Here is a 27,638-nt window from a genome sequence, read left to right as displayed (position 1 = left end):
TTCCCCAGTGTAGCCTTAATACTCTGTCGGAAAAATCAGACCAAAACCAGATTTTTTCTTTCATACTCAACACGGGAAGTTGGCATAAAGTCAAGATACGGAGTAAAGTTCAGGCTGGTATCGGCGACACCCACCCGATACTTTGTGCAAATTCACCCAATGTGTCTGGTAAATTTGAAGAAGTTGTGCTCTTCATATCAGAGCATAAAGCATGCAAGCCACTTATTTCATTCATTCATTCATTCAATTATTCAGACATTCAACACCAAAGACTTATTTCTATGTTTTTATCAACGCTAACGCCCGATCCCAACAACGTATTTAGACGTCTTTTACGTTTTTTTGTGCGAGAGGCAAAAAGAGGTGATGATGCGACTCCCCACCAATGCATGTCACTTCACAGCAATTTTAACATGTTAACATGTGCATGCACACACACGTGCACACACACACAGTTCAGTTCCAAATATGAAAATGGTAAATAGTTGATGTCATATTTGTGAATAAATTGTTATTTTGTTATTTATGTTATTGTTATTATTGTTATTGCAAATTCAATGACCAAAGGTTAGCATTTAGCAAGGAATGTGTACGTGCATCTTAGTAGCGTTTGGCTGCTATAAAAACAGGAAGTCATGTACTTGTTTGAAGTCGATGTGGGTGTGGCTGCGAAGGGTGGCTCTAATGTGCTCCGCCCACTCCCTCTCCCCCTGCGGGTTCTCCTGCGTGCCCAAGGCGTAGATGTCATGAGGCAGCGAGGCAACAAACTCGTCAGGGGTGTGTCCCAAACCACAGCAGGTGACCCATGACTGCAGGCTGCGAGGCGGAGGGGAGCCACCTGTTCACAAAAGTCCTTGTAGTGATCTTCCTCGTGACGCTTCTTTTGCTGTGCTTACCCATATTCCACGTGCCAACAAAAACAGAGATGACGTCGGGTTGGCTGAGCTTTGAATGCCTCGTTTTCATCAGCTGGAGGAGTTGGCAGAAGGCGTCGCCCTTCTAAAAACAAGAACACACATGAAGGCAAAACAAAGGAATCCAGCCAATCATCAAAGAGAGAAGCCTGCTTTACCCGCGTACTCTCAAATATCATCTCGCGTGGTGCATTGCGATGGCTGTCAATCACCACGCGTACCTTGGCAGGGCAACTCTGGTACTTGACAACCTGAAGGACTGATGCATGAGAGGCCCCAAAACCATCAGACAAGGCAGATGATGCATAAACACACACACACACACAATCATGTCACCTCTGTCATGTGAGACCTGCTCTACATCCAATGGGCTGGACTTCCTGTCAAAGAGCAGCACCCCTGCACTCACATCCACTGACACCGTCTGCCTGCCGTAACGCAGCATCTTTACCTGGAAACACGAAGACATCCTTTACGCGATCACACCCTTGGTGCTAATGCTGTGGCACAACTTATTAGCTCCAAAAAGTTGGAAAAGTAGCACATTCTTCCTGCTTTCAGGTAGAATAACACCCAGCAGAGCCAACTGCTACAGTGTCCGTCAGCCCACATTATGCTTGTTTCCAAGGAACAAGACGCACCGTCTTTGTTGAAACCCATACCAATAAAACCCATATGATACCGATAACGTCTTCACATCTACTTCTTTCATTTAGATCTAAGTGTAGTTTGTACACACGTGGAGGTAAGAAGGACTGGAACTAATTAGTACCTGTTGATTAGTCCTAATGAAATATGATGACATCACTACTACCAGGAGAACCAGAGTATAGAGGGGGAGGAGCCACCTGCTGTGGCCCAGCAAGGTGCACTGTATTCAGGCACACGCTCCGAGCGGCCGGTGTGACGCCACGATGTTTATGATGTTGACGTGTGCAGGAGTAGGGAGTACATGGCTTCAGGTGAAATGTCTGAAGGGGTACTCTACTGTAAAACGTTTGGAACCACTCATGTACAGTAAAATCACATTGCATTTTTAGTCAGAATTGCATCAAAATATGTTGGGTTCTTGTGCAATCTTAAAAAAAGAAAGGACAAAAGGCGATTAAAGAAATAGCTTTCAACACGTCTGAAGCCATGAGCGAATGTTTTAATGTTTCTATTGTGCTCCAGACATGCCTTTATCTGCTTCTTTCCATCAGTCCTTCCTGCTGCCTCAGCCTGTCAAAGCAACGCCTCCTCAAGCTTCACACAGTTTGCTGTTTTGGAGTTTTGTCCATCATCCACAATCCTAACTGCTGTCCTTGCAGACCTACTGCAAAAACACTAGTCAAAGATCCTCTATATCAGTGGTCCCCAACCCCGTGAGCCGTGAGTCATTTGGAACCGGGCCGCACAGAAAAAAAATAATTTCCATTATTTCATTTTTTTTTTTATGTTTTATTTTGAAAAGTGGCCGGATTCTCTCTGTTACATCCGTCTCACTCGACGCATGTCCATTGTGGGTGTGCTAACTTGATCTCATGCCGCACAGATAGACTACTACTGTATTTGACCATTTTTCTTTCACTTCATATGTGGTGTAAATGCTGATACTATGTGGGAATGCATGAAGGTAAGTTTGATGACTTATTGAGTGCTAATGTGCACATTTGATTTTAATGATCAACACCTTCAGTTTGAGGGACGGAGCTCATCAATTAAATCACCTGCTGAAGAAACTGGTTGGAGAGAAAACCTGCAGCGTCTCGGCCCTCCAGGGCACGAGTTTGACACATGTGCTTTACATGAAAGGAATGCTCTGCAGTTTTAGGTATCTATTGCAAAAATGGGAGCCAAGATGCTGTCTCAGGTGCACATGTCAGTTACCTGGAAGGAGTGGACTGGCAGCTGCCGATGCCCGTGGCTCTGGGCAGAAGTGGCAATGGTGGGTGTTGGTTCCGGAGGAGGTGGGCTGGGCTGCACAGCCAGATTGTGATTGGTTACTGCGTCCTGCAGGGCCTTAAGTACCTTCACAGACAGGAGAGCACATGTCAACAGTCATTTTGGGTGGTCTGTCAGTAGGAGAAAGTAACAGACGGACTGTTGGTAAGTTATAAAACACACACACACACACGCACGCACACACACACACACGCGTGTGTACATACCTTTTTTTCCAGCGAAGAAAGGAGGCTGACCAAAGCTGAAATCTTACACAACAAGGTGTCGACCTCCTTGTCTGGACTCTTGATTCCATGCAGATGTGACACAGTTAGAAGAGTCCCTTTGGAAGCCAAAGATAACGATCAAGTATCAAACCTGAGAGTGTGTGTTTGGCAAAGAGCAGCTGGGATGGTCAAAGACGTTGGCCAGGGTCTCCAGACTTGAGAGTGTCAGGTCAATCTCACTGCAGGAAACAAGCACCCACGTTACATCCCAGAAGATGTCCTACACGCTACAATGACCAACACGAGGGGTGTCACAAGATTAAAACAGGATTTATCACACAGCAAAAAAAAAAGTCTGGGGGGCACCAGGCCTGAGATCGTAGCAAATGAAAGCGGTTCACTCTGTGCATTGCTTTCAGCACGTTGGCATGATGGGAGTGAGCCTGTTTGTCAGTCATACAGTCTCTTTGTCTCGGTGGGTGGGGGCGGGGCCGCGAGCATACACACAAAGTGCACTGAATGGATGGAAACTGGACTGTTCACCTTGTCTTAGAAAGACCTTTCACTTCTCATCATGCACCACTCAGACTAGATAGGACAGCTCTAGTCTAGAGACTAGACTGACTGGTGTGTTTCCCACCTAGTCTTTCAGCATGGACTGACGATCTCTTGGCTAGGGCTGTCCTATCTAGTCTTTCAGCATGGACTGACGATCTCTTGGCTAGAGCTGTCCTATCTAGTCTTTGAGCATGAACTGATATCTAGACTAGAGCTGTCCTATCTAGTCTCTGAGCATTGATTATCTCTAGACCAGAGCTGTTCTTACCGAGTCTTGCTAGTGTGTCCCACCTAGTCTTTGAGAATGAACATATGATCTCTACACTAGAGCTGTTCTATCTAGTCTGACTGGTTTGCGTCCCACCTAGTATTTGAGCATGAACTGATGAGTACGACTAGAGACTAGAGACTCTAGAGTGCAGAGTGGCTGATGTTGTGGCATGTGAGTGGTACTGGTGTGGACAAACAAGCAAGAAAGAATAAAAGCGTTGGTCTCCATCCAAACACTGACCTGTTCAGGCCCTGGCAGGCAGCCCCCAGCGTCCGTTTGAGGTGACACAGGGTGGTGGCCCCTTTGCGCACGCTCTCAATGTCCAGGGGAAGCTGGCTAAAGAAATAGTCGTTGAGCAGCGCGATGACATCACTGGCAGTACTGCAAAAGAGGCCAGGAAACATGAGACACTAACACCACGACACCATCGTAGAAAAAGGAATCGTACCTTGACGTGTTCAGCTCCTGCAACTTATCCAAGAACAAAGCATGGGGGTGCGGTTTTGCCGGTGGTGTGGTGAAGGTCACCGTGTTGACAGGGACTAAACTCTGTGGCGTCTTCTCATCGTCTGAAATGCAACAAGTGTGTCGCGTATTTAAAAGTCCCATTTCTAGTAATATGTGTCCCTAGACACCACAATTTAACACTCATTTCTTTAAAGTACAACAGAAAAAAATATGACTGGACGAACATTTTTATTTAACCAAGTCACAAAACAACGCAGGTGTGTTTTCAAACGTTAATTGTCCCACAAATTGATGCTAAACCATATTATTGTCAGCATTTTAGGAGGCCAAATAAACCACTAATGTGGATACGATTACACATGCACCATAGTGGATATGGTATCGATAACCAATAACTTTTTGTATATCTACTTTTTAAAATGTAGATGGAAGTGTAGTTTGTGCACATGTGGAGGTAAGAAGGACTGGAACTAATTAGTACCTGTTGATTAGTCCTAATGAAATATGATGACATCACTACTACCACATCACTACTATCAGGAGAACCAGAGTATAGAGGGGGAGGAGCCACCTGCTGTGGCCCAGCAAGGTGCACTGTATTCGGGCACACACTCCGTGTGGCCGGTGTGACACCATGGAGGTCTCTGGCATGCAAAATGTATTCCCTGGAAAGTGAATGTTTGGTTTACATGCCCAATAATTATCATTCACCACTAGATAATACTGTATATAAGAATATATCATAATAATGCAATATTTCCTGTAATATGTCATCTTTAACTCTGTGGACTGGACGTTTTCTCACGGGCAATTCGTACTGTCTATAAAACGTTTGGAGTATTTCTTGAAATGCTTGCTTTTCAACTATGAAAGTGTAGCATTTCTCTTGGGATGCGGTAAACTACAATCTCTGTGAACGTTCACCATTTTTGTCTAGGTGGTGAAACCAAGGCACAGAGTGAAGCCACTCGGGAGGGGGGGAAGACAGACATGCATGTGTTACAGACCGAGGGGAGTCTGGACCAGTAGCAAAGCGCCGTGGAGCCAATAAAAATGAATGTGAAAGAATAGAAACGTCCAAGTTAGCATCTTCTCAGGATTGCATGGCTAAAGCTAACCGCTCCAGTCTCTCTACTGAATCACTCGGCGCCATCACACACCCTCTGCACTACTGTGGGACCTCTGAGACAGAACACGGTTGAAAAATCGTTGAGAACTGGTGAGGTCTCACCTGAGCTTTCGTCCCCTGTGTCGGCGTCACGGGGCACGGGATACAGCAAAGGGGTGACCAAGCCTTTGTGAGGGTGCTGGTATCCCAAAACGAGGTCTTCCAGTGTCCGGAAACAGTTGACCTGCACTCCTTGTGTGGTCTGCTAACACACACACACACACACATTACATGGTTTGCTCCAACTGCGTGAGCGTGCGTGGTGTGATGCATGAAGAAATAAAATAGTTGCCAACAAGACGATGGAAAAGCAGTGAAAACTTATTTCAGCATCAGGCATCATGGAAATAATGACGCTAACCTGTCTATTTGCATTCTGACACCCAATCAGCATGCATGAAGACATTCTTGTATGCGCCCATCATTTCGCTGCACTGTTTGAGCTCCATCGCCAATTTTCTGCCAGATTGTGCGCACTATTTCCAGGCTGCTGGACGCCAGCTAGCAAGCCTCCCTTCCAGTCCCTCCGCGGACACTCTTCCAGGTGGCTAACATTGTTTGAACACTGATTCTAGTATAAAATGTGTTTGGTGTTGCTGGTTAGAAAACACCAAAATGCATGTCAAAAAGACGTATTATTTTATTATTATTTTTCAAATGTGTATATATTTTTAATTTAATTGTTTTGTTTGTTTTTTTTTACTTTTAATAGCTTTTTTTAACTATACATTTTTCTTTATTGTTGTGATTTTTACAAAATACATTTACACATTTAAAAGTATGTATTATCTTAAATAAAAAATATATAAATCCTTGCTAAATGTATGTCAATTTTGACAGAAAAGTTCTTATTTTTTGTTGTCAAATCCAATCTAAAATTCAAATTTTAAATATGAATGAATAATTATTGTATTTGAATACTAAGTTCTGCTCGACACTTTGACTTCTTTCAATGCAAGTTTGTTGGTAAAGCAACACAAAGTGAAAATGAGATGAACACGGTGAACACTGAGGGCAACCCTCACTGCCATGTGGCCCACGGTGGGTACTGGAACGCCTCAAATAGCATTTCATACGCACAAATATCTCTTGAAATGCAATTTTAAAAGATTGGAAATGTAATACAAGACAGTGGAGGACAGAAGTGGGCCCAAAATATCTCAGTGGCTGACTTGGAAAAAAAGAAAACAGGAAAGTGAGTGTGTTGTCAGGGAGGGGGGAAATGTCTGGGAGTTGTGCACGGATGGCAGTGGAAAAACTGAACCAGCAACCAAGTTTTCGGTGGTCTTTTGAAAGCAGAGCATTCAGAAGCGTTGAAATTACTTTTTTTTAATAAGTTCTAGCTAAACTTGCCACTCATCATGTTGATTTGATTTCATTGTGCTACTTGATGCCATCTAGTACATCAGACCCGAGCTGGCTTGTTATCATGCAGAGCGTACACACGGTTCTGCAAAACAACAACAAACAAGCACACACCCACTGGTCATTGACCTCGTGTGGGGGTAGAATGCGTGACACATGAAAACAAATCTTTCTCCGAGCCGCTGAGCTCATCCTCCAAGCATGTGAGCGCACACACACGGCGGAGATGCCATTGGAACAACAAAGCTACTGCAAAGCTAACAGAAGATCTTCTGTTGCTGACATGATTTGGTCATATCTTTGTTTTCCAGCTTGGGGGCAGGGACGCTTCGGAGGCTTTCCATTGGTCTTCTACGCCAGCTGATGCAATGATGTCACTCACCTGCACCGCAAGGAGGCCGTCTCCATCAGGAAGGATGCGATATGTGTGAACATGGCGTTGAAATCTATAGAAGGGAAACATTTAAAAGATCATTTTTTAAAAACACTCCATTGAGGCAAGATTACCTGTATTGTGTGGGGGGAGCAAGTCAAGCATTCCTTTTTTCTCCTGCCTGTGACGTTACCTTCCCCTGAGCTCACTTGGAAACAAACATTCACTTTCATTTTGCATGCTAGTTGTACAAAATGCTCCACGATGAGGGAAAAAAACACCATCAAGCACACACAAAACCTCATCAGTCACCTGAGAGGCCAGCGCGAGATATGATATGACGTATGATATGACATATGACGTATGATATGACGTATGATATGACATATGATATGACATATGATATGACGTATGATATGACATATGATATGACATATATGACATATGATATGACATATGATATGACGTATGATATGACATATGATATGACGTATGATATGACGTATGATATGACATATGATATGACATATATGACATATGATATGACATATGATATGACGTATGATATGACATATGATATGACATATATGACATATGATATGACATATGATATGACGTATGATATGACATATGATATGACATATATGACATATGATATGACGTATGATATGAGATATGATATGACGTATGATATGACGTATGATATGACGTATGATATGATGTATGATATGACGTATGATATGACGTATGATATGATGTATGATATGACATATGACATATGATATGACGTATGATATGACATATGATATGTTGCATGAGAGGGGATACATAATGATGGTTTTCAGGAGTAGTTGTACTTTGGACTGCAAGCTAACCTTAAAGGACAAAGAGAATATCATTTAGTGTCAATGCCCTGTGTGATATGATGTGACATATGATATGACATATGATATGACATATGATATGACGTATGATATGACGTATGATATGACATATGATATGACATATGATATGACGTATGATATGACATATGATATGACGTATGATATGACATATGATATGACATATGATATGACGTATGATATGACATATGATATGACGTATGATATGACGTATGATATGACATATGATATGACATATGATATGACGTATGATATGACATATGATATGACGTATGATATGACATATGATATGACATATGACATATGATATGATGTATGATATGACATATGATATGACATATGATATGACGTATGATATGACATATGATATGACATATGATGACATATGACGTATGATATGACATATGATATGACATGATGTATGATATGACATATGATATGACATATGATATGACGTATGATATGACATATATGACATATGATATGACATATGACGAATGATATGACATATGATATGACATATGATATGACGTATGATATGACGTATGATATGACATATGATATGACATATGATATGACGTATGATATGACATATGATATGACGTATGATATGACATATGATATGACATATGACGTATGATATGATGTATGATATGACATATGATATGACATATGATATGACATATGACATATGATATGATGTATGATATGACATATGATATGACATATGATATGACATATGACATATATGACATATGATATGACATATGACGTATGATATGACGTATGATATGACATATGATATGACATATGATATGACGTATGATATGACATATGATATGACATATATGACATATGATATGACATATGATATGACGTATGATATGACATATGATATGACGTATGATATGACGTATGATATGACATATGATATGACATATATGACATATGATATGACATATGATATGACGTATGATATGACATATGATATGACATATATGACATATGATATGACATATGATATGACGTATGATATGACATATGATATGACATATATGACATATGATATGACGTATGATATGAGATATGATATGACATATGATATGACGTATGATATGACATATGATATGACATATATGACATATGATATGACATATGATATGACGTATGATATGACATATGATATGACATATATGACATATGATATGACGTATGATATGAGATATGATATGACGTATGATATGACGTATGATATGACGTATGATATGATGTATGATATGACATATGATATGACATATGATATGACGTATGATATGACATATGATATGACATATATGACATATGATATGACATATGATATGACGTATGATATGACATATGATATGACATATATGACATATGATATGACGTATGATATGAGATATGATATGACGTATGATATGACGTATGATATGACGTATGATATGATGTATGATATGACATATGATATGACATATGATATGACGTATGATATGATGTATGATATGACATATGACGTATGATATGACGTATGATATGATGTATGACATATGATATGACATATGATATGACATATGATATGACATATGACATATGATATGACGTATGATATGACATATGATATGACATATGACATATGATATGACGTATGATATGACATATGATATGTTGCATGAGAGGGGATACATAATGATGGTTTTCAGGAGTAGTTGTACTTTGGACTGCAAGCTAACCTTAAAGGACAAAGAGAATATCATTTAGTGTCAATGCCCTGTCATGCACCACTGAGCATTAATATGCCTTCAAAAGGCAGGTTCTTTTGCAAGTACTGTGTACCTAATCTTATGGCCAGTGAGTACAAAAGTCAACCCCAAAAATAACCTAAATGAGAGAATACAGAAGAAAAGGGTGGCGGGAGGTGGAGGGGACAAGGGAGGGGTGCGGGCGGCCCAGCTCAGTGTTCAGGAATGCGTCTGGCGCAGGCTGAGGACCAGTCAGCATAGTGTGGTCACCGGAGCTCCCGCCCTCTTCCACGGAGCCCGAGGGAAGAAAGAAGGAGTGTGATGGGAAACGGGGAATCTGGAGCCAAAGCTTTAGAAGTGGCTCACATGCGTCAGGAGAAGGGGAAAGTCACGTTTTTGTGATAGTCACGGTAGCACATCTGCTGTCTGACCGTCTTGTGCTCGTCAGGGGAGTGAAGCCTGTGAATTATTTTTTGCAAATGTCGACATGCGGTAAAAATGTTGGGCGTATGACTCGTTTAAAATTCCTAAGCGCCTCCTTTGAAACTAGAGCACTTTCAGACAGTACGTCGGAGTTTTGGGTATGGCTCAAACCGGTCACACACCTCAACCTATCATGTCACTCTGTGACAAACGCTCTTGAATTTGCGACCACCATTTTTGAAGTAGAATGTTTTGCCTTTAGGGAGCGTTTAGGACGTCACCAGGCTAAAAACAGCTGGAAGCTTCAACCTTTCTGAAGGCCTTTGATCGCCTGAGTGAAACATGAGGTCACTGTGAATGTGGCTTTGGGGTCATGCTATGCTATGTTGCTGCTACAAAATTCATCCAGATTGCATGAGAAAGATGTAAGCAATGTCAAAAAAGAGCCACCTTGCGAAACAAGGTGCAGGACCCCTTGCTGGGGCACAGCAGGTGTCCTCCCCCTCTATACTCTGGTTCTCCTGATAGTAGTGATGTCATCATATTTCATTGGGACTAATCAACAGGTACTAATTAGTTCCAGTCCTTCTTACCTCCACGTGTGCACAAACCACAGCTAAATATACATTTTTAAAAAGGTTATAGGTACCATATTGGTCTTGAAAAGCAGAAAGTTATGAGTTTGAAAAAAAAAAAAAAAGATATTGTGCATCTCTAAGAAAGACAATATGGGGTGAAGCATGGGTCAAGGGTCAGGCACGTGGATGAATGGTAGGGTCGTGTACTCACAGGACGCACAGAGCATAGGCTCCTGGCACAGATTCGCTGTCTCTCACCAGGAAGCTTCCATCCCTCCCGGCTCGTGCCAGCAAATCCTCGGCGTGCACTCGACTGATGTCACGGTGATACCATGCTGCCGTCGCCATGGCAACCGATGTTGAGAGCCAGCCCGGTTAAGGTAGTCCACATGAGGAGAGCGTTTTGGATTCAGAAGGTATCACAGGGGCATCGAGTGTCCCATAATGCTCATCTCTGCAAGAATGCAGTGCGACGTATTTTAACAGTCCCTCTCACTGACGTTGGCTGCTCGGAAAAGGAAAAAAAACAACCATCCAACTAAATGTGAGGTTTGAAAGCTCCAGTCTTCCTTGTATAGAGCGACCCTGTTCCAGTTCTTGGCTGCCAGGTGTGTGTTTGTGTATTCCAGGGCAAGGGAGGGGGAAAAAAAGAGCAATAGCAGCCACCCTGGAGGCAAATGTCAGCACACGAACACAAACCCAACATGCAAACAACAGGAAAAGTAGCACAATCAAAAGCAAAACAAACACACCCCGGAAAAGAGCGGTGGCTGAAGCGTCCCAGATGCAAGTCAGTCGGCACTAAAAGCAGACAGGCATGCCAGTAGAATCCAGACTAATTCAAATGATTTCCGAGCTCCCTTGCCTTATAAGGGAATAGGAACACCCTCCAGAAAAGTTCAGCTGATGACTGTACTCGTCTTCTTCGGGGCCAGATTCAGTCCAGAGGCAGGCTGGTCAGATGCGGCTTCCTCCCGGGGTCTCACTTTCACGCTGGCGCAAGCGTCCCGTCCACACTGGCATGTTGTCAGAGCAGAGGGGTGGGCGGGGGTGGAAGGCAGGAAGAGACGACCCCATTACAGAGCGTGGCGTACGGATGGAGGAGGTGACTCCACATTCCTGCAGAGAGCTACACTTCACCAGCCGTGTGTGAAACAGCAGATCACTTCCTCTCGCCTATTTTCTTCTTCCCTTCCTCAGGGCCTGCCCCGTCTCTTTCCTGACATTCAAACTGAAAAATGACTTTGCAGATGTGCTGCCTGGCAAAGCCCCTATTTTCCTCACAGCCTATTTATAGACTTAAGTGACTTTCGTTCTGCAAGTGTCCTCTAGTGTTTTTTCAAAGCAGCCAGCATATGGTTATGATCAACCCGTGCCCGCCGAGAACATCGCCTATTCAGCCCTCCTCCTTCCATTCTTGACTGCTAGAAAACGCAGTGGGAAGCTGCTTGGCTTCATATTTGCTCCTCATCTTCTCGCCATACTCAGCAGAAACGTGCCGACCGCCAACTTCAGTCCCGGTAAAAGAAAATATAGATCCATCCCTGAAGTGTGATGTGTTCAAGACAGAAAGGCACAGTCTTAGACAACTACAGTGTATCCCAACGGGCATCCTGCAATCGTTTGTGCTACCACAGACTGCCACTGACATTTCTGGGCTCTTCCAGACGCAACAATTTAGGCTGATAGTAACTACTTCATTTAAACACATTTAGAGCCGCCAAGGATCAGCTGTTTACCTTCTAACAGCATCCAGTGTGTTTCCACGTGTGTATGCAGCTACTCGTGACATTACATTCATCATATAGAAGATTGTTTTTCAAAGAAGTGACTTTCATCCATTGTGCTTCAAGATGAAACACAACATAATCAAACTTACTTCTTCATGCAACTCTCACACAGCAATGAACAACTTCCTGCCGTGTCTCCTTCCTTCCTTCTGCTATGAGGCGTTCAAGTGCACTCATAATCGTGAGTGTTAGGTGCTAATTGTTTTTCATTTTTATTCACGTACCCCCAATGACAATTGGCGTACCACTGAGGGCATCAGGATGTTTTTGTTCAGTTGAAATGAGTGTCTTACTGCGTCCAACCTCAGCAGCAATGGTGGCTGCCAGAGAGAGGCCTTGCTTATGCAGCTCAACAACAACAGGTCTCCAACGGGTCTCCAGCAGGTCTCTGTTGATGATGGCGATGTCAAACAACTTCATGTCAAAAAATGCCAACTATCCCTTTAAGATCCAACATTGTTCAGCTGCTCTTACCATGTTGATGAGTGTACAGTCATGTGCGTGTATATATTGATGTCACGGCAATAACGTTATGTATTTCAGTACATGTGGGTCCCGGGGAGGAACCCAACTTCTAATTTGGGTGCCGGGCTGACAAAGCTTGGGAAAGCCTGGTCGAGAGAAAGCAACATTCCTGTGGTATGAATGCCACATTGTGTTAACTAAACAAAGTTGATTGTGTTTGCAAGGCTAACTGGTCGTTAGAAAACAACTTCCTTGGACTGGTTGCCGATCTTGACTCGACTAGAACCCTGTGTTTCATTGGTGAGACATGCTGTACGCACATGGATGGCTTTTTGCAATGACCGGTGCCACGGTCCAGTGACAGTGAAGAGCTGACTGCCGGGGTAATCCAAGATATTTCTGTGTGATGTCACGGCTGCACACAGCTCAGCGGCAATAACATGGAAGCGGTGACAGGCTAAGCATCTAACACGCTGAAGAAGTGCGCCTACTAAGACGTAATGTAATGTGGTGGGGGCAACCCGGCAATCCCTTCCAGGACCAGTGTTGACCGTCTATGTTAAGAGTGGGCCTAAAACGGCACCGGCTTAACCGTAAGGAGCTTAAGGGACTATGTGTAACCTCGCACATGGGCACAACGAGGTAAAGCAAATTCAAGCAAAACAGCAGGATAGATGGTATTTAAAGACGTACGTCAACCCCAACTCTTGGAAGAGACTGATTTAGGCAAGAGGCTGTGTGATGTTTTTTGGGCTACGTGAGGACGTGACTTGGGTTTGGTGACGCCTCATGTGGTGAACTGTGCGCTAAACAAGGAAAAGGCTTGCTTTGCATAACAATATTCAGGCAGAGTGGAGGCTCTTCCACTTATAGGAGCTGCACCCTTCCAAAATGAAGGGTTTGCGTTCAACGTTTCTAGAATTGTCTCAAAGTGTCTCCACTCAAGCGCTCAGATTGCAGACCAGCGTCCATCCTGCTTTAAGGAGATCCAAAGCCTTTGCTGAATGGAAGCCAAAATGAGCTTCCTATTCACCTTTTCATTATCTTTGACTGTCAAGGTGTCAAAATCTTTGTTTACATGCCTGGCTGGTGGCATCTTGATGTTGAGTAGTTCACCAGAGAATATTTGCTTCACCTCTTAGTACGTTTCTAAGCGTTCTATTCAAACAGGGCAACTTTATTTAATGACAAATAAGCACACCCAGTGGAGGTGTGCTTTGTAAATAAAGTGCCATTTAAATGTTGGCAGTGTTCTCAGCAAATTTGCCATGAACAGTTTTGCAATGTTCTCGGTTCATGTTCTGCTAGTTGAAAAAAGTGAAATGATTTAATGAATAAAGAAGTCATAAAAAAAACATTGCAGATGCAGCAGTGGCAGCAGTGCACCGCCCATGCAGCCCACCACCACAGCTTCAAAAAATCCTAAGGGAAACCCTGTGATACTTCCGGTAACATTAAAAACAGCTCAGGGAATAATTGAAAGAAAATGCTCCAACGAGATGACGGTACCCGTGTACTGGTGTACTGTGTGGGTGAGTAAATCAAGTGCTCCTTTTTTCTCCTGCCTCTGACGTGAACAGCTTGTCCTAACTTCCCCTGAGCTGACTTGGAAACAAACATCCACTGTTTCGAGACATTTTGCATGCTACTTGCACCAAAAGCTGCAATGAGGGGGAATAAAACCACTGATCACACAAAAACCTCAGCCATCTGAAACGCTACGTCTTTTTGCATGGGAAAATTTGCTTTGGTTAGAGTCCGTTTTGCTTTGATTTGGACCTTCTGGAACAGATTAATGATGCTAACCAAGGCACCACTGTATTTTTGTTTTATGTATACTGCTTTATTGTGTTTGTTCAACTTTCCCTTTCAATTTGGTATAAAATTAAAATGCAGCCTTAAATCATAGCAATTGCGAGTGAACAAAAGTGAGGTTCAAGTTTAAACCATTTAGACGGAAGGATCCCACTATCAGGCTGAAATAAAAGATCTCGAGGATGAATGGTTCTCAGTCGGAAAAGGGTGGATTGCTTCCTCCGGGTTGGGAATGAGGTCCTGCCCCAGGTGGAGGAGTTCAAGCATCTAGTGAGGGAAGGTTGGAGCGTGAGGTCGACAGGTGGATCGTCTGCTGTAATGCGGTCGCTGTACCCAGGCGCGGATTTAGAGGGGGGTGTGGGAGACCCCCCCCATTTTGAGGCACCCACGATTTTTTTTGCCACAATAAAACGCTAAAATGGGTTTCTCCTAGTACCGGTAATTTTATAAATAGAATGTTTTGGCTTAAACAATATATTCCAAGGATAAAAATAACAAACACTTGAAATTAAGGACAGAAAATTGGCCTCAGATATCACCAGACTGCAGGAAATGAGGTCTAATTTTTAAAAATTTTCGGGTGGAGGGCCCCCAGACCCCCCGCTCCATTTCCAGCTCCTCGGCCTACGGCCTTGGCCACACCCCCACTTTGCAAAAAATCTAGATCCGCCCCTGGTACCGGACCGTTGTGGTGAAGAGAGAGCTGAGCCAGAAGGCAAAGTGTGGTTTGGCTGGACGTGGCTACGCTACTCCGCTGTCGATAGTCTGTGATGTGCTGGAGCCCCGCCCACATGCGCCGAGGGTCTGAGGTGGAATAGTAGCCCTCCAGCTTCTGTCTGTACTGTCTTTTGGCCTCTCGTATGGACCTCCTCAGGTCATATCTGGCCTTTTTGTAGTCCTCAGCGGTGCCCATGACAAATGCAGTCGAACGAGCACGTAGCTTAGCACTTACATCACAGTTCATCCACTGTTTTTGGTTAGGGTATTTTCTGTAATACTTGGTGGTGCTAACAGTCTCTATACATGTGCTAATGTAGCCAGTAACAGCAGAAGCATATTCATCCAAATCAACAGTACAATCTTCCCTCCCCGCTGCAGTTTTAAACACATCCCAGTTTGTGCAGCCAAAGCAGTCCTGAAGTACTTGATCAGTTTCTTCATTCCACACTTTAACTGCTGTACTTACCAGGGGGAGCTTGTTTAAGAAGTTGTCTGTATGTTGGATAAAGGAATATGGAGATGTGGTCGGCCTTTCCAAAGTGGGGTCTTGGAACAGCCTTCAAAGCACCTTTCATGTTGCTGTAGACTTGGTCCAGGATGTTATTTTCCCTTGTGGGAAAGCTCACATGCTGGTAATATTTGGGGAGGACAGTCCTGAGGTTACAGTGGTTGAAATCGCCAGATATAATGAATACAGCGTCCGGGTGTTTGGTCTCATGTTTATCAATGATGTCATGCAGGAGGCCTAGTGCATTAGCAGTGTTAGCTCGTGGTGGGATGTAAACAGCAGTTAAATACACAGCGCTAAACTCACGAGGCAAATAAAAAGGTCTGCATTTCACCATCAGCAGCTCAATGTCCTGCGAGCAGTGCTTTTCCATCGTCTGTACGTCTGTGCACCACCGTTTGTTTACGTAAACACAGACGCCGCCACCTCTGTGTTTACTAGACGCTAAAGTCCGATCTCCCCGGTAAGCAGCAAATGTTTCCAACTGGATCGCCGAGTCCGGTATATCCTCCGTCAGCCAGGTTTCTGTGAAGGTGAGGACACAGCATATTTACATACATACACATATACTGTATATGTATACACGTACATGTAGTACCTATATCATTGGTAATACTACCTTTTCCTCTACTTAACAATTCAACATAAGAATGGTCATCTGGAACCAATTGTGTTCGTAAGTTGGGGACCTAGTGTACATACATATACACATATATACACATACACACATATATATACAGTACACACATACATACATTATATATATATATATATATCTCTACACTACTCAAAAAAATTAGAGGAACACTTTGAAAACACATCAGATCTAAACTGGGGGGAAAATGATGTTGAATATGTTTCCTGATAATAAGTGGGTGATGTATTAGTAACAAAATGATGCCACATCATTTGATAGAAATGAAAATGATCACCCTATAGAGGGGGGAAAACTGTTTGGGAGTCTAAATCCTTCTTTGGACACAAAGACAATCAAAAAAACAAACTGTCGCTCATTTCTCAGCACAAACCAAAATACTGGACTTTTTCTACAAGAAGATGGCATTGCTAAAAAAAATCATAGTGCTGACTTCATCAAAGGGCTGTAATGTCAATGCAGTACCGGTGGGAGCCACTAGAGGGCACACTTGATGTGCTGGGATGTATGAAGCAGCCTCCACTTCAAGACATCTCTTCTTCTTGTCAGCATCTCTAAGGGAATTTTAGTTCCTAATTATTTGTAATAACTTATTTCCTCATGTGTACTCAACACCAGCAAGACAAAGGAGATGATCATTAACTTCCAGAGGAAAACATCTCACTTCACACCGGTGAACATCCAGGGAGCGGACATAGAGTTGGTAGACAGCTACAAATTCCTGGGTGTTCACCTTAACAACAAACTGGACTGGTCCGTCAACACCCACGCCCTCTACAAGAAGGGCCAGAGTCGCCTCCACCTGCTGAGGAGACTGAGGTCCTTTGGTGTGTGCAGGACTCTCTTATGGACCTTTTATGACTCTGTGGTGGCCTCAGCCATCTTCTATGCTGTGGGCTGCTGGAGAGGGGGCAGCACGGACAGGGACAGGAGCAGGATCAATAGGCTGATCAGGAGAGCGAGCTCTGTCCTGGACGGTCCTCTGTGGAGGAAGTGGGGGAGAGAAGGATGTTGGCTAAGCTGACATCCATCATGGACAACACCTCTCACCCGCTACATGACACTGTGGGTTCCCTTAGCAGCTCCTTCAGCAGCAGACTGTTACACCCACGGTGTAAGAAGGAGAGGTTCCGCAGGTCCTTCATACCGACCGCTGTCAGGCTCTACAACACCTGCACCACCTGAACCATGTTGTAGTCACTATGTATTCTTTACTTGTGTATCTTGCTTGCTGCTGTAACAGGTGAATTTCCCCGCTGTGGGATAAATAAAGTACAATACAATAATAAAGTACAATACAATACAATACAATACAATGTGCTCTTCCATAGGTGCCAAAATGTGGTTTCTTTCATCTTGTACATGAGAAATACTGAAGTACCTCTCAACTTTTACAAATGTTTTAAAAAGGTCAAATTTACTGTCGCCCTCGGTGCATCTTCCTCTCTTTGTGTAGTTTTAGTTTAAGATGCAATCCAAAAGGTTTTCAGCTCAAGACCCCCCAAAACAACATGTATTGCTGTAGCCTCATACTGTACTTTTAAAGTGCAGCCTGGTAGCCATTTTCGGACCACAGCTCGTTTTGTATTTGTTTTTATTTTTTATTTGTCCTTGGAATATTCTAAGAATGGGTCTAGTGGTTAGCATGTTGGCCAACACAGTAACAGTCTGGAGATGGGAAGACCTGGGTTGGAATCTGCGTTGGGCATTTCTGTGTGGAGTTTGCATGTTCTCCCCGTGTGTGGGGGGGTTTCTAGGTACTCCGGATTCCTCCTACATTCCAAAAAAACCCATGCATGTTAGCTTCATTGGAGACTCTAAGTTGTCCATAGGTATGAACGTGATTGGTTGTCTATATGTGCCCTGCCATTGGCTGGACACCAGTCCAGGGTGCACCCCGCCTGTCGCCCCAAGTCAGCTGGGATAGGCTCCAGAATGCCCCCACGACCTTAATGAGAAGAGGCATAGAAAATGGATGGCTATTCTAAGAATAAAATGATTTCATAAGATCTACATCCCTGATCAAAATGTTAAGAGCAGTTGAAAAAATGCCAAGAATGTACATTTTGCATTTGTTGGAGCTTAAGGGGGTTCTGAGTGGAGCTTCAAAATGCAAAAAGATTCAATGGGAGTGAGACAAAAACATTTTAGAGTAAGGAGTTTATTGCAAAGAAGCATCAATATCTATCTTTCGTCAACTACAACACAAAGCTACAATGTCGGTTTTCTTCAAATACCTTAACATTTGACTTTTAGCATATTTCATGCACAAAATGTGTCAAAAATAATTAGCATTCCCGTGTGTGCACACAATAGCACTAACTGCACTATAAATACATTGTATTCTGAATTACATGCTGGAATATTAACAGTTCAACAACATAGACAATACACACCAGTTACAATTAATATACAATAGTCAAGAATTAATAATCCAAGTAACAATAATATTCAAATTAGACAAAGCATTTCTTAAAAGTGCTTAAGTACATCAGCACTTTGACAAATGTGTTCAATCGCTACAATTTAAACCATTCCTTCAGCAGGTTTTGTTGTTGCATTTTGGTGAAATAAGGCATACTTGAATCAAGCTAACCGCGTCCATTCAAATGAATGAAGGTCGCTAAGGTGACTAACCGCGTACATTGAAATGAATGGAGGCGGCTAGCTAATGTACCAAACGTACCAATTCCGCGGTCAATCGCTACATCATCATGCATTCTTTCGTTTTCCCCATTCGGTTCGCGGTAGGAGCCTCCTACACGTTGAATACGAATCATTAAAAGCAGAATTACACAGCGGACCGTGAAAAGAAGTTTGAATCGACCTGTAACTCATTTAGACGTGATCCTTCCACAGCCGTCTCGCACATGTACACTCTGCAAAAGACGCCATATTGGTGGTGTGTGTCACCGCCTTAGCGGTGCGGGATTGGTAGCGCCGTACCACATGACTAAATGACGCCACACAAAACTATCGCGAGATTTAACTGACCAGCAACTGGGGATAAATAAGAATACACAGGCTGCATTTGCAAAAACTGACCTCTAAAACAGACTAATTATCTGAAAATACTTAGAAAATACGTAATCTTACTAGCTAGACCCATTTGCTTATCTTAAGTAATATGTATCCTCTGAGATACACAGTGGAACCTTGGTTAGTGTCGGATGGTAAATCTAATTAATTTGTTCCGGAAAGCCAAAGACACCTTTTTATACTTTTACATTTACATGCAGAAAACAATTCCAAATGCACATAAATGATGAATGAAAGGGATAAATGAACATTTAAGCGTACTTTTACCGTCATTGAAGATGTGATTCTCGATGTGAGTGTTCCCAAAGACACCATGTGGCAGTGATATCAACCACCACCACCTTCCTGTTTTGCCATGACTTATTTCTTGAACTCAATAGTGTTTCTCCGCTCAGTAACCCCAAATGGAGCCAAAGAAAGATGCAAGTGGCAGCATTTTGATAAAGAAGGTGAGAAACACTATTAATTTTCAAGAAAGTGCTTGAGGCCTTCAGGACGGGAATACGCTTCTCTGCCCCCATCTCTGTGAGGTGGGGCTGACAACAACCGGATGTGACGTCACATGAAACCCAGCAAAATCTCATGACATAACAGGTAGGCGGAGTCTGTGTGGTGTCTCGCTGCTACATCGTGTCTTTGGGAACAATCACGTCTTCAGTGAAGGTAAACGTAAGCTGAAATGTTCATTTATCCCTTTCATTCGTTATTTATATGCATTTAGAATTGTTTTGTGCGTGTAAAACTATAAAAAGGTGTTTTGTGTTAACATTTTTAAAGGTCAACCGCTGATGACATTTTGTTCAGTAGCTAATGGGATGTTAACAAGCAAGGACATTTTCCGAAAAAAAAAAAGATACAAAGAATACAGATGGACTCACACAGTGTATAAATAACAAGATGTGCACGGTATTGTACGCTAATCGGAGAATGAACGCCAACCGAGGCAAAATTCTGGCGTATGTTTTGGACACTAACCAAGTAAGTTGGGGACCTAGTGTGTGTGTGTGTGTGTGTGTGTGTGTGTATATATATATATATATATATATATATATATATATATATATATATATATATATATATATATATATATATATATACACACACACTGGTTTAAGCATGGAGATAAATTGAGAGCTTTGCCTTCTGGCTCAGCTCTCTCTTCACCACGACGGTCCGATACCAGGGGTGGATCTAGCTTTTTGAAAAGGGGGCGTGTGGCCAAAGCCGTAGGCCGAGGCGCTGGAAATGGAGCGGGGGGTCGGGGCGCCCTCCCCCAGAAATTTTTTTTAAAATTAGACCTCATTTCCTGCAATCTGGTGATATCTGAGGCCAATTTTATGTCCTTAATTTCAAGAGTTTGTTGTTATTTTTATCCTTGGAATATATCGTTTAAGCCAAACATTCTATTTATAAAATGACCGGTACTAGGAGAAACCCATTTTAGCTCAATTTCCTGAAATATTTTCCAATTTGAAGCAGCTGTAAATTCCGAGGATTGGAGTATAATCTTATGTCACTGGGGATCGCTTTTCTGGTTCATTTTCATTGAGAATAGACAACAGTTTTCCTTATAGTCATGATGCCAGAACCTTTATTTTGCACCTCCACCTGAATAGCCATGTACAGCACACGTTCAATGTCCAACGTCAATGATCAGCCTGACAGTGGCTTCAGGAGTAGCATGCGTCTCGGTTGCATTCTGGCATATGCGTCCACCACACGCCCAGAATTCAGAACATGTACCTTCACTGGGACCGGGTGACTGGAATCCAGGATGGTTTATCATTTTATTAGCTTTTATTGTGGCAAAGAAAATCATGGGTGCCTCAAAACGGCCCACACCTCCCTCTAAATCCGCGCCTGTAACCGAGGTTCCACTGTAGTCCGCCACAGAACAAGAAAATGTGACTTGGAGAAATACTTTAAAGAAATAAAAAGACATTTTGGAGAGTCAGTTTGATCTTTGTTGTTTTTTTTGGTATTTTTGCCTTTCATTCATACTGGTCGATTAATCGATTGTCCAATTAATCTGGTAACTATTTTGGTATTCAATTAATCATTTTTGATATAAAAAAAATGTAAATATCCTCTGATTTGAGCCTCTCAAATGTGAATGTTTGTTAACTTTATTAGTCATCCATGGAGGCAGAGCTATTATCTTTGTTTTTCAGGTAAAACAAAATAGTCACACACATCAGATTTGACTCTGGAAAACAGTGATGGACATTTTGTCCTCGTTTGTGATGTGTTTCGGACCAAAGCACGAACTGTGTGTGTTTCCTTCATACTGATTTGGGGTCAAAACAACAAGTTTCAAGTTAATCCATCCATCTTCTACCGTTTATCCAAGGTCGGGTCGTGGGGGCAGCAGCCTAAACAGGGAAGCCCAGCCTCCCCTCGCACCGGCTACTTCATCCAGCTCCACCCGCCAGTCCCGAGGCGTTCCCAGGCCAGTTGAGAGACATAGTCTCTCCAACGTGTCCTGGGTCTTCCTCGAGGCCTCATACTGGTTGGACAAGCCCTGAACACCTCCTGAGGTAGACATCCTGACTAGATGCCCGAACCACCTCAGGAGCAGCGCTTTTACTCTGAGTTTCTCCTTGAGAGATGACAGTGTTGCTCACCTCATCTCTGAGGGAGAGCCCAGCCACCCTACAGAGAAAACTCATTTCGGCCGCTTCAGATTAATCGACTAAGAAAATAGTTGTTAGTTGCAGCCCTAAAAAATATAATAAATCCTTGCAAATGTCCAGTCAAGTTGGTTTTGATGATCTTGCTGGAGTACATTTATTGGAAAAAAGACAACAAAATAAAACGTTCCACATATTACTTCCCTCATTACCTTTTTGGACAAGTCCGTGTACGTGATTAATCCTCTTCTTGAGGCTCTTCCATGCTGAAGGCCACATCGTGGATCATGTTGTTGATCCAAGAGTAGTAGAGAGACAGGCGGGTGTACACTCCATATTTGCCTCTCTGTGCACACTCTTCCCCCCAGCTCACGATGCCTGTCAGGAACCACGTGCCATGCAACTTGTTGGCGTGGGGACCCCCGCTGTCGCCCTTGCAGGGGTCCTCGGCCTTGTCGTCGTAACCCGCACAGAACATGAAGCGCGTGATCCTGGCCGCACTGCTACGTTTGCACTCGAGCCGGCCCGTGAAGGGAACCTTGACCTTTTTCAGCGTGTCGGATGTATTGGCCGTTTGGGTAATGCCCCAGCCGCTGACTGTGGCTGGGGAGGAGTTCTGCACCAGGGCCTCTGTAAACTCATGGGGTCCTATACAGATGGGCCGCACCACTCTTGAGTAGATGATGGGTTTGTCGAGGTAGAGCAGGGCGAGGTCGTGATTCACAAGGCTCACTCTGGGGTTGTAGAACGGGTATACGTGCTGCTTGGATACTTGGTAATCCTGCTCATTTCCTTCAAGGACTGAAATTGTGTGCTCCCCTGCAGGACACACCAAACATTCCAGTGAAGAGACACAACCTCAACTTCAAGCTTCCCAACTTCTTCAGTGGAAATAAAACCGTCGTACCCACTCTAATGAAGAAGGGGCCCACAGCTTGAGCCAGGCAGTGGGCTGCAGTGATGACCCATCGCTTGCTCAGGATGGAGCCCCCGCAGAACACGCTCCCGTCGTCACTGTACACCAAGGCTACCTGCATGGACACAAGGAACACTGCCATAAATGCATCACAGTGGAACCAAAGCCCAACAAGGCACCACATGGACACCATCTTCCTGTTTTTCATCAGCTTCTTTATCAAAATGCTGCCACTTGCAACTTTCTTTGGTTCCATTTCGGGTTATTGAGGTGAGAAACATGATTGAAGTGAAGAAATAAGTCATGGCAAAATAGGAAGGTGGTGGCGTTTGATCTCGTGGCCTCTTTGTGTCTTTGGGAACAGTCACGTCTTCAATGATCTTCAATGGCAACTGATCATTTATCCCTTTCATTCATCATTGATACAGTATGTATTTACATGCATTTCTTTGTATTTACATGCGTTTTCTGCATGTAAAACTTAATTGTACAACTATAAAAATTTGTTTGGTGTTAACATTTTGGGCTTTCTGGAAGGGATGAATTGAAGTTACATGATTTCTTATGGGAAAAATTGATTTGGTTAGCATCTGTTTTGGTTAGAGTCGGACCTTCTGGAAGGAATGAATGACGCTAACCAAGGTTTCACTCTAGTTTGTTCCGTGCAATTTTGTACAAAAACTGAGGCACCACTTTACATCCTTGCGTAAATACCTGCCAGGGGATATCTCCGGGAACAACGTCATGACCGCCTATGATGCGTTTACGGACCATCGGGATTTTCTCTTTGAGCGTGCCAACGACACTGTGCATCCACGTGGGCACAGAGTTAGAGGGTTCATTTTCCACAGAGCCATTTTGTCCTCCAGGGGACTCTGTGGCGGCAGTAGCTGGTGTTGCAGTCGTAGTAGGAGTTGCATTGCTGTGATGCGCATTTATGTTGACACCGCTGAGCAGAGACCTCGAGTGCATCATCATAGCTCTCCGAGCGGTCATGCCACACGGAAACTCAGCTGGCAGAAAGAAGAGGTCTTCTTAGCTGCAAGCATTGCTGTGATTTGTTGTTTGTTGCCATACCTTCTGGTTCACAGCTGATCCCATCCTGCTCCAGCTTATATCCTGTTGCACAGGAACACGTGATTCCAGTTGCTCCTGATTCACAGAAGTGCACACACTGTCCATTGTTTATGTCGCACCTTCGTAATGAAGCTGAGGGCAGGAAAAATTGCTTCTTTTACAAAAACATCCTGCAAAATGTATTCTGTCATTAAAAGGCAGCAGCTGTTTCTGTTAGTGGTGTTGCTATTCTGTACAAATGGCACTGAACCAAGTCGACCAGGCAATTTTCCCACTTTGGAGGTGTTATCAGAGTTGTAATGGAGGACGGCCTCTTTCACTCACAGATTCCACAAAAATCCAGTAATTCCTCATCTTTGCCTTTCACACAGAGACATTGCCATGCGACATCAGCACCAGCGTCTAGCATATTTTTACTCGCTAGATAGCAACCAACGACAGTTTGGGAGAAGTGAGTCCTTGGTGTTAAGAAGGACACCCCTTTTCCAGATTACCGCTGTTCCATCCAGCATATGGTATTCCTCTGACACCAGTGGCAGAGCCACGGGGTGGCCAGGGGTGCCTGTGGCCACCCTTGGTCACTCTCCGGCCACCCCACTGGCCATCTAGACAATTCATGTCCCACATTGGCCACCCCAATGGAAAATTTCTGCTCTGTTGACACTACCGAAGCATTCAAGTGAAATAGGCTGTTGATCAAAAGTGGAAGAGCACAGCCTTTAAATGTTGGTAAAAATGTGGATTGAATGTGATGTAGTGTCAGGTATTCACTCTGTCATCATCTCTTGATGGCAAAGGCAACAAAGCTTTCTGTCTTTGATTGTTGAGCTGCATAAGCAAGGCCTCTCTCTGGCAGCCACCATTGCTGCTGAGGTTGGACGCAGTAAGACACTCATTTCAACTGAACAAAAACATCCTGAGGCTCATGGAACAAAAAAGTCAAGCGGTAGACCCAAAAAATGAGCCGGAGGATCCCATTGGCTGTCCAACAGGACACGGGACCATCCTCGGCCCAAATGAAGGTTGTTACTGGTGCCGAGTGCAGTCCAATAACCATCAGATGCCATCTGCCAGAGAAGCCTTTTAAGAAGAAAAAGGCATGTTTGGAATTTGCAGGAGAGCACCAAACATGGGACATTGAAAGGTGGAAGAAAGTTTGATTCTCCCTTGACGATCCTGATGGCTTCCAACGTTACTGGCATGACAAGGAGATCCCACCTGAGATGTTTTCCACCATCATGATCCTTCAATGGAACAATGGAGATTCAGCTCGCGCAGGGGCGTCAAACGGCAGCGGGTTATGTGGAGATGACAGACAGACAGATAAATGTCGGCTCAAGTGTTCGGGTTCTAGTACGGCAGCTTTGACTTAGTTCCTCCCATTCTGTGTGGACCTGTGGTCTCCCAAGACTGAAGGTTGCCAGAGAACATAAAGAACAGAGACATGCTGTTTACAAGTTGTGTGAAAGGTGTCTGTCGTTTCTTATTTCTCATGAATCCCAATGGTTAGTTGGACGATTGATCCCTTACCAATCTCACAGTTGTTGCCAGTGAAACCGTCCGGACACAAACATGTGTAGGAGTAGGTGTTGTCTGTACACGTGCCCTGGTTCTGACAGGGGTTCCGCCTGCAATGGGTGGCAACTGAGGGGATTTACAGCAGGTACAGTATGTGACACTTCCATAGAAGGGGATTTGTTTGAACAGCCTTACCTCCTGTATACGAGGCCCAGAACTCGTCCTGAAATGACAGAGAAGTTCTTTTAAAGCGACGACAACAAAAGATGGAGAAATAGTAAGTGAAATTGGCAAACACGTACTGTCAATTCAGAATCCTCAAAGACCTCCCTGACCTCCTCTGCGTCACACATTTCCTCGTAGCATTCTCTCTCCAAGTTGCCTTCCCACAGCTCCTCAAACACACCACTGTTCCCACGTTTGGGTCTCATCAGGACGACATGCGCCGCTCTGCCAGACAAGAAGACTGGGCCTGCAGACACATTGCCAGTGTAAGGTGAGGTACATTGCATGAAATGAACTTCAATATTGTTACCATACCTGCAAGAATCCAGTGAACGTGAGACAGCAACATGCAAACACGTAAGACGGTGGCCATGGCGAAACAGCTCTGTGGCAGACACACACTCCAAAGTGCGAGATTGTGTTTGCAAACGCAAAGATGACACTCAACACGGGTCAATGACTGATTTTTGGAAAAACCAAGCAGTGCCCACGCAGTGTTTACTTTTCATAGGCCCACTTCTTATGGCTTCTTTCAACATGCTCACAGCAGAAGCAGAGATGATTTCATCCAACCTTCTCCATGGCTCACAAATTACTGCTAATTTGTTGACTTCCTGTGTTTGACAACATAACAAACCAGGCTACCATTTTCTAATGCATGACGACGTTTGTTTAATAGTAAATGAATGGACAGAATGGATAGGTAGCTTATCGAGTAAAGGAGTAAACATTGACACATTGCTCATCGCTATTGGACAGAAGCATGCTAAGCTTCTGTTATTCCTGCAGCAGAAGGGACATCAGCACATCGTTTGCTTTTACACTCCGCACACAGTAAACTGTGATCTTGCAGGACATACAGTACTACAATGTTTTACTGGGAAAGTATACGTGCATTAGTGTTGTGTTCCCATGGAACCGCTAATTGATTTGACATGACTCTACACCTGCATGGTTTCATGGGATTTAACACAGGCATGCCATAATAACTGTCATGGTAATATTGAAAATAATATTTTCAGTGCTCGTATAAATAATATGATATACACTCTATAAAAATCACAGTCTATTGATAGTTTTATTTAGTCATGTAGTATTATGGAGTTATTTTATCATTTCTAAATCATACATTATTGCAAATGTATGATTTGTACATGACAACAAAGTAATACATAAATAGTAATGTATATCATACAGTATCATACTAATGTAATGTTCTCATAATAATACTGACAATAATATTACTATTTATTTTGTAATCTATTTATGAATCATACATTACAATAAAACAACAGAGTAACATCTTTACAAGAATAATAATAACTATAATCAGAAGGATCATAATCATAA

General features: G+C 43.2%; 2 protein-coding genes across 9 annotated transcripts in view; both read right to left on the bottom strand.

Moving 5' to 3' along the window:
- Positions 1 to 11,999, bottom strand: part of inppl1b (inositol polyphosphate phosphatase-like 1b) — a 31,229-nt gene extending 19,230 nt beyond the window's left edge. Inside the window, exons 1-12 of one of the 7 annotated variants that reach the window (XM_054792272.1) lie at positions 11,142 to 11,999; positions 7,277 to 7,340; positions 5,593 to 5,734; positions 4,342 to 4,462; positions 4,134 to 4,274; positions 3,216 to 3,303; positions 3,065 to 3,142; positions 2,784 to 2,924; positions 1,251 to 1,365; positions 1,073 to 1,173; positions 897 to 999; positions 642 to 838 (exon numbers count right to left, since the gene is read on the bottom strand). In XM_054792272.1, coding sequence (XP_054648247.1) covers positions 642 to 838; positions 897 to 999; positions 1,073 to 1,173; positions 1,251 to 1,365; positions 2,784 to 2,924; positions 3,065 to 3,142; positions 3,216 to 3,303; positions 4,134 to 4,274; positions 4,342 to 4,462; positions 5,593 to 5,734; positions 7,277 to 7,340; positions 11,142 to 11,278 — 1,428 coding nt within the window. In that variant the 5' untranslated portion in view covers positions 11,279 to 11,999. Of the gene's footprint in view, positions 1 to 641; positions 839 to 896; positions 1,000 to 1,072; positions 1,174 to 1,250; positions 1,366 to 2,783; positions 2,925 to 3,064; positions 3,143 to 3,215; positions 3,304 to 4,133; positions 4,275 to 4,341; positions 4,463 to 5,592; positions 5,735 to 5,890; positions 6,213 to 7,276; positions 7,341 to 11,141 lie in introns of those variants that run through there. The other 6 variants (XM_054792267.1, XM_054792270.1, XM_054792265.1 and 3 more) reach the window with 6 other exon arrangements.
- An 8,976-nt stretch (positions 12,000 to 20,975) lies between these two features.
- Positions 20,976 to 26,730, bottom strand: f9a (coagulation factor IXa). 2 transcript variants are annotated; one of them, XM_054793098.1, is made up of 8 exons: positions 26,604 to 26,730; positions 26,366 to 26,535; positions 26,259 to 26,286; positions 26,076 to 26,189; positions 24,546 to 24,677; positions 24,183 to 24,481; positions 23,460 to 23,583; positions 20,982 to 23,371 (listed from the first exon to the last, which is right to left on the bottom strand). In XM_054793098.1, exons 1-8 carry the CDS (start codon positions 26,659 to 26,661, stop codon positions 22,791 to 22,793), a joined length of 1,506 nt encoding a protein of 501 aa, XP_054649073.1. In that variant the 5' UTR covers positions 26,662 to 26,730; the 3' UTR covers positions 20,982 to 22,790. The 2 variants fall into 2 exon arrangements, with proteins under 2 accessions (XP_054649074.1, XP_054649073.1); XM_054793099.1 differs by lacking the exon at positions 26,076 to 26,189 and having other exon boundaries at positions 20,976 to 23,371.
- Positions 26,731 to 27,638: the final 908 nt, after the last annotated feature.

This window comes from Dunckerocampus dactyliophorus, chromosome 11, assembly GCF_027744805.1.
Source record: "Dunckerocampus dactyliophorus isolate RoL2022-P2 chromosome 11, RoL_Ddac_1.1, whole genome shotgun sequence".
NCBI lineage: Eukaryota > Metazoa > Chordata > Actinopteri > Syngnathiformes > Syngnathidae > Dunckerocampus > Dunckerocampus dactyliophorus.
The sequence above is the reverse complement of the archived record's forward strand: the minus strand, read 5'-3'. Positions and strand labels throughout refer to the sequence as shown.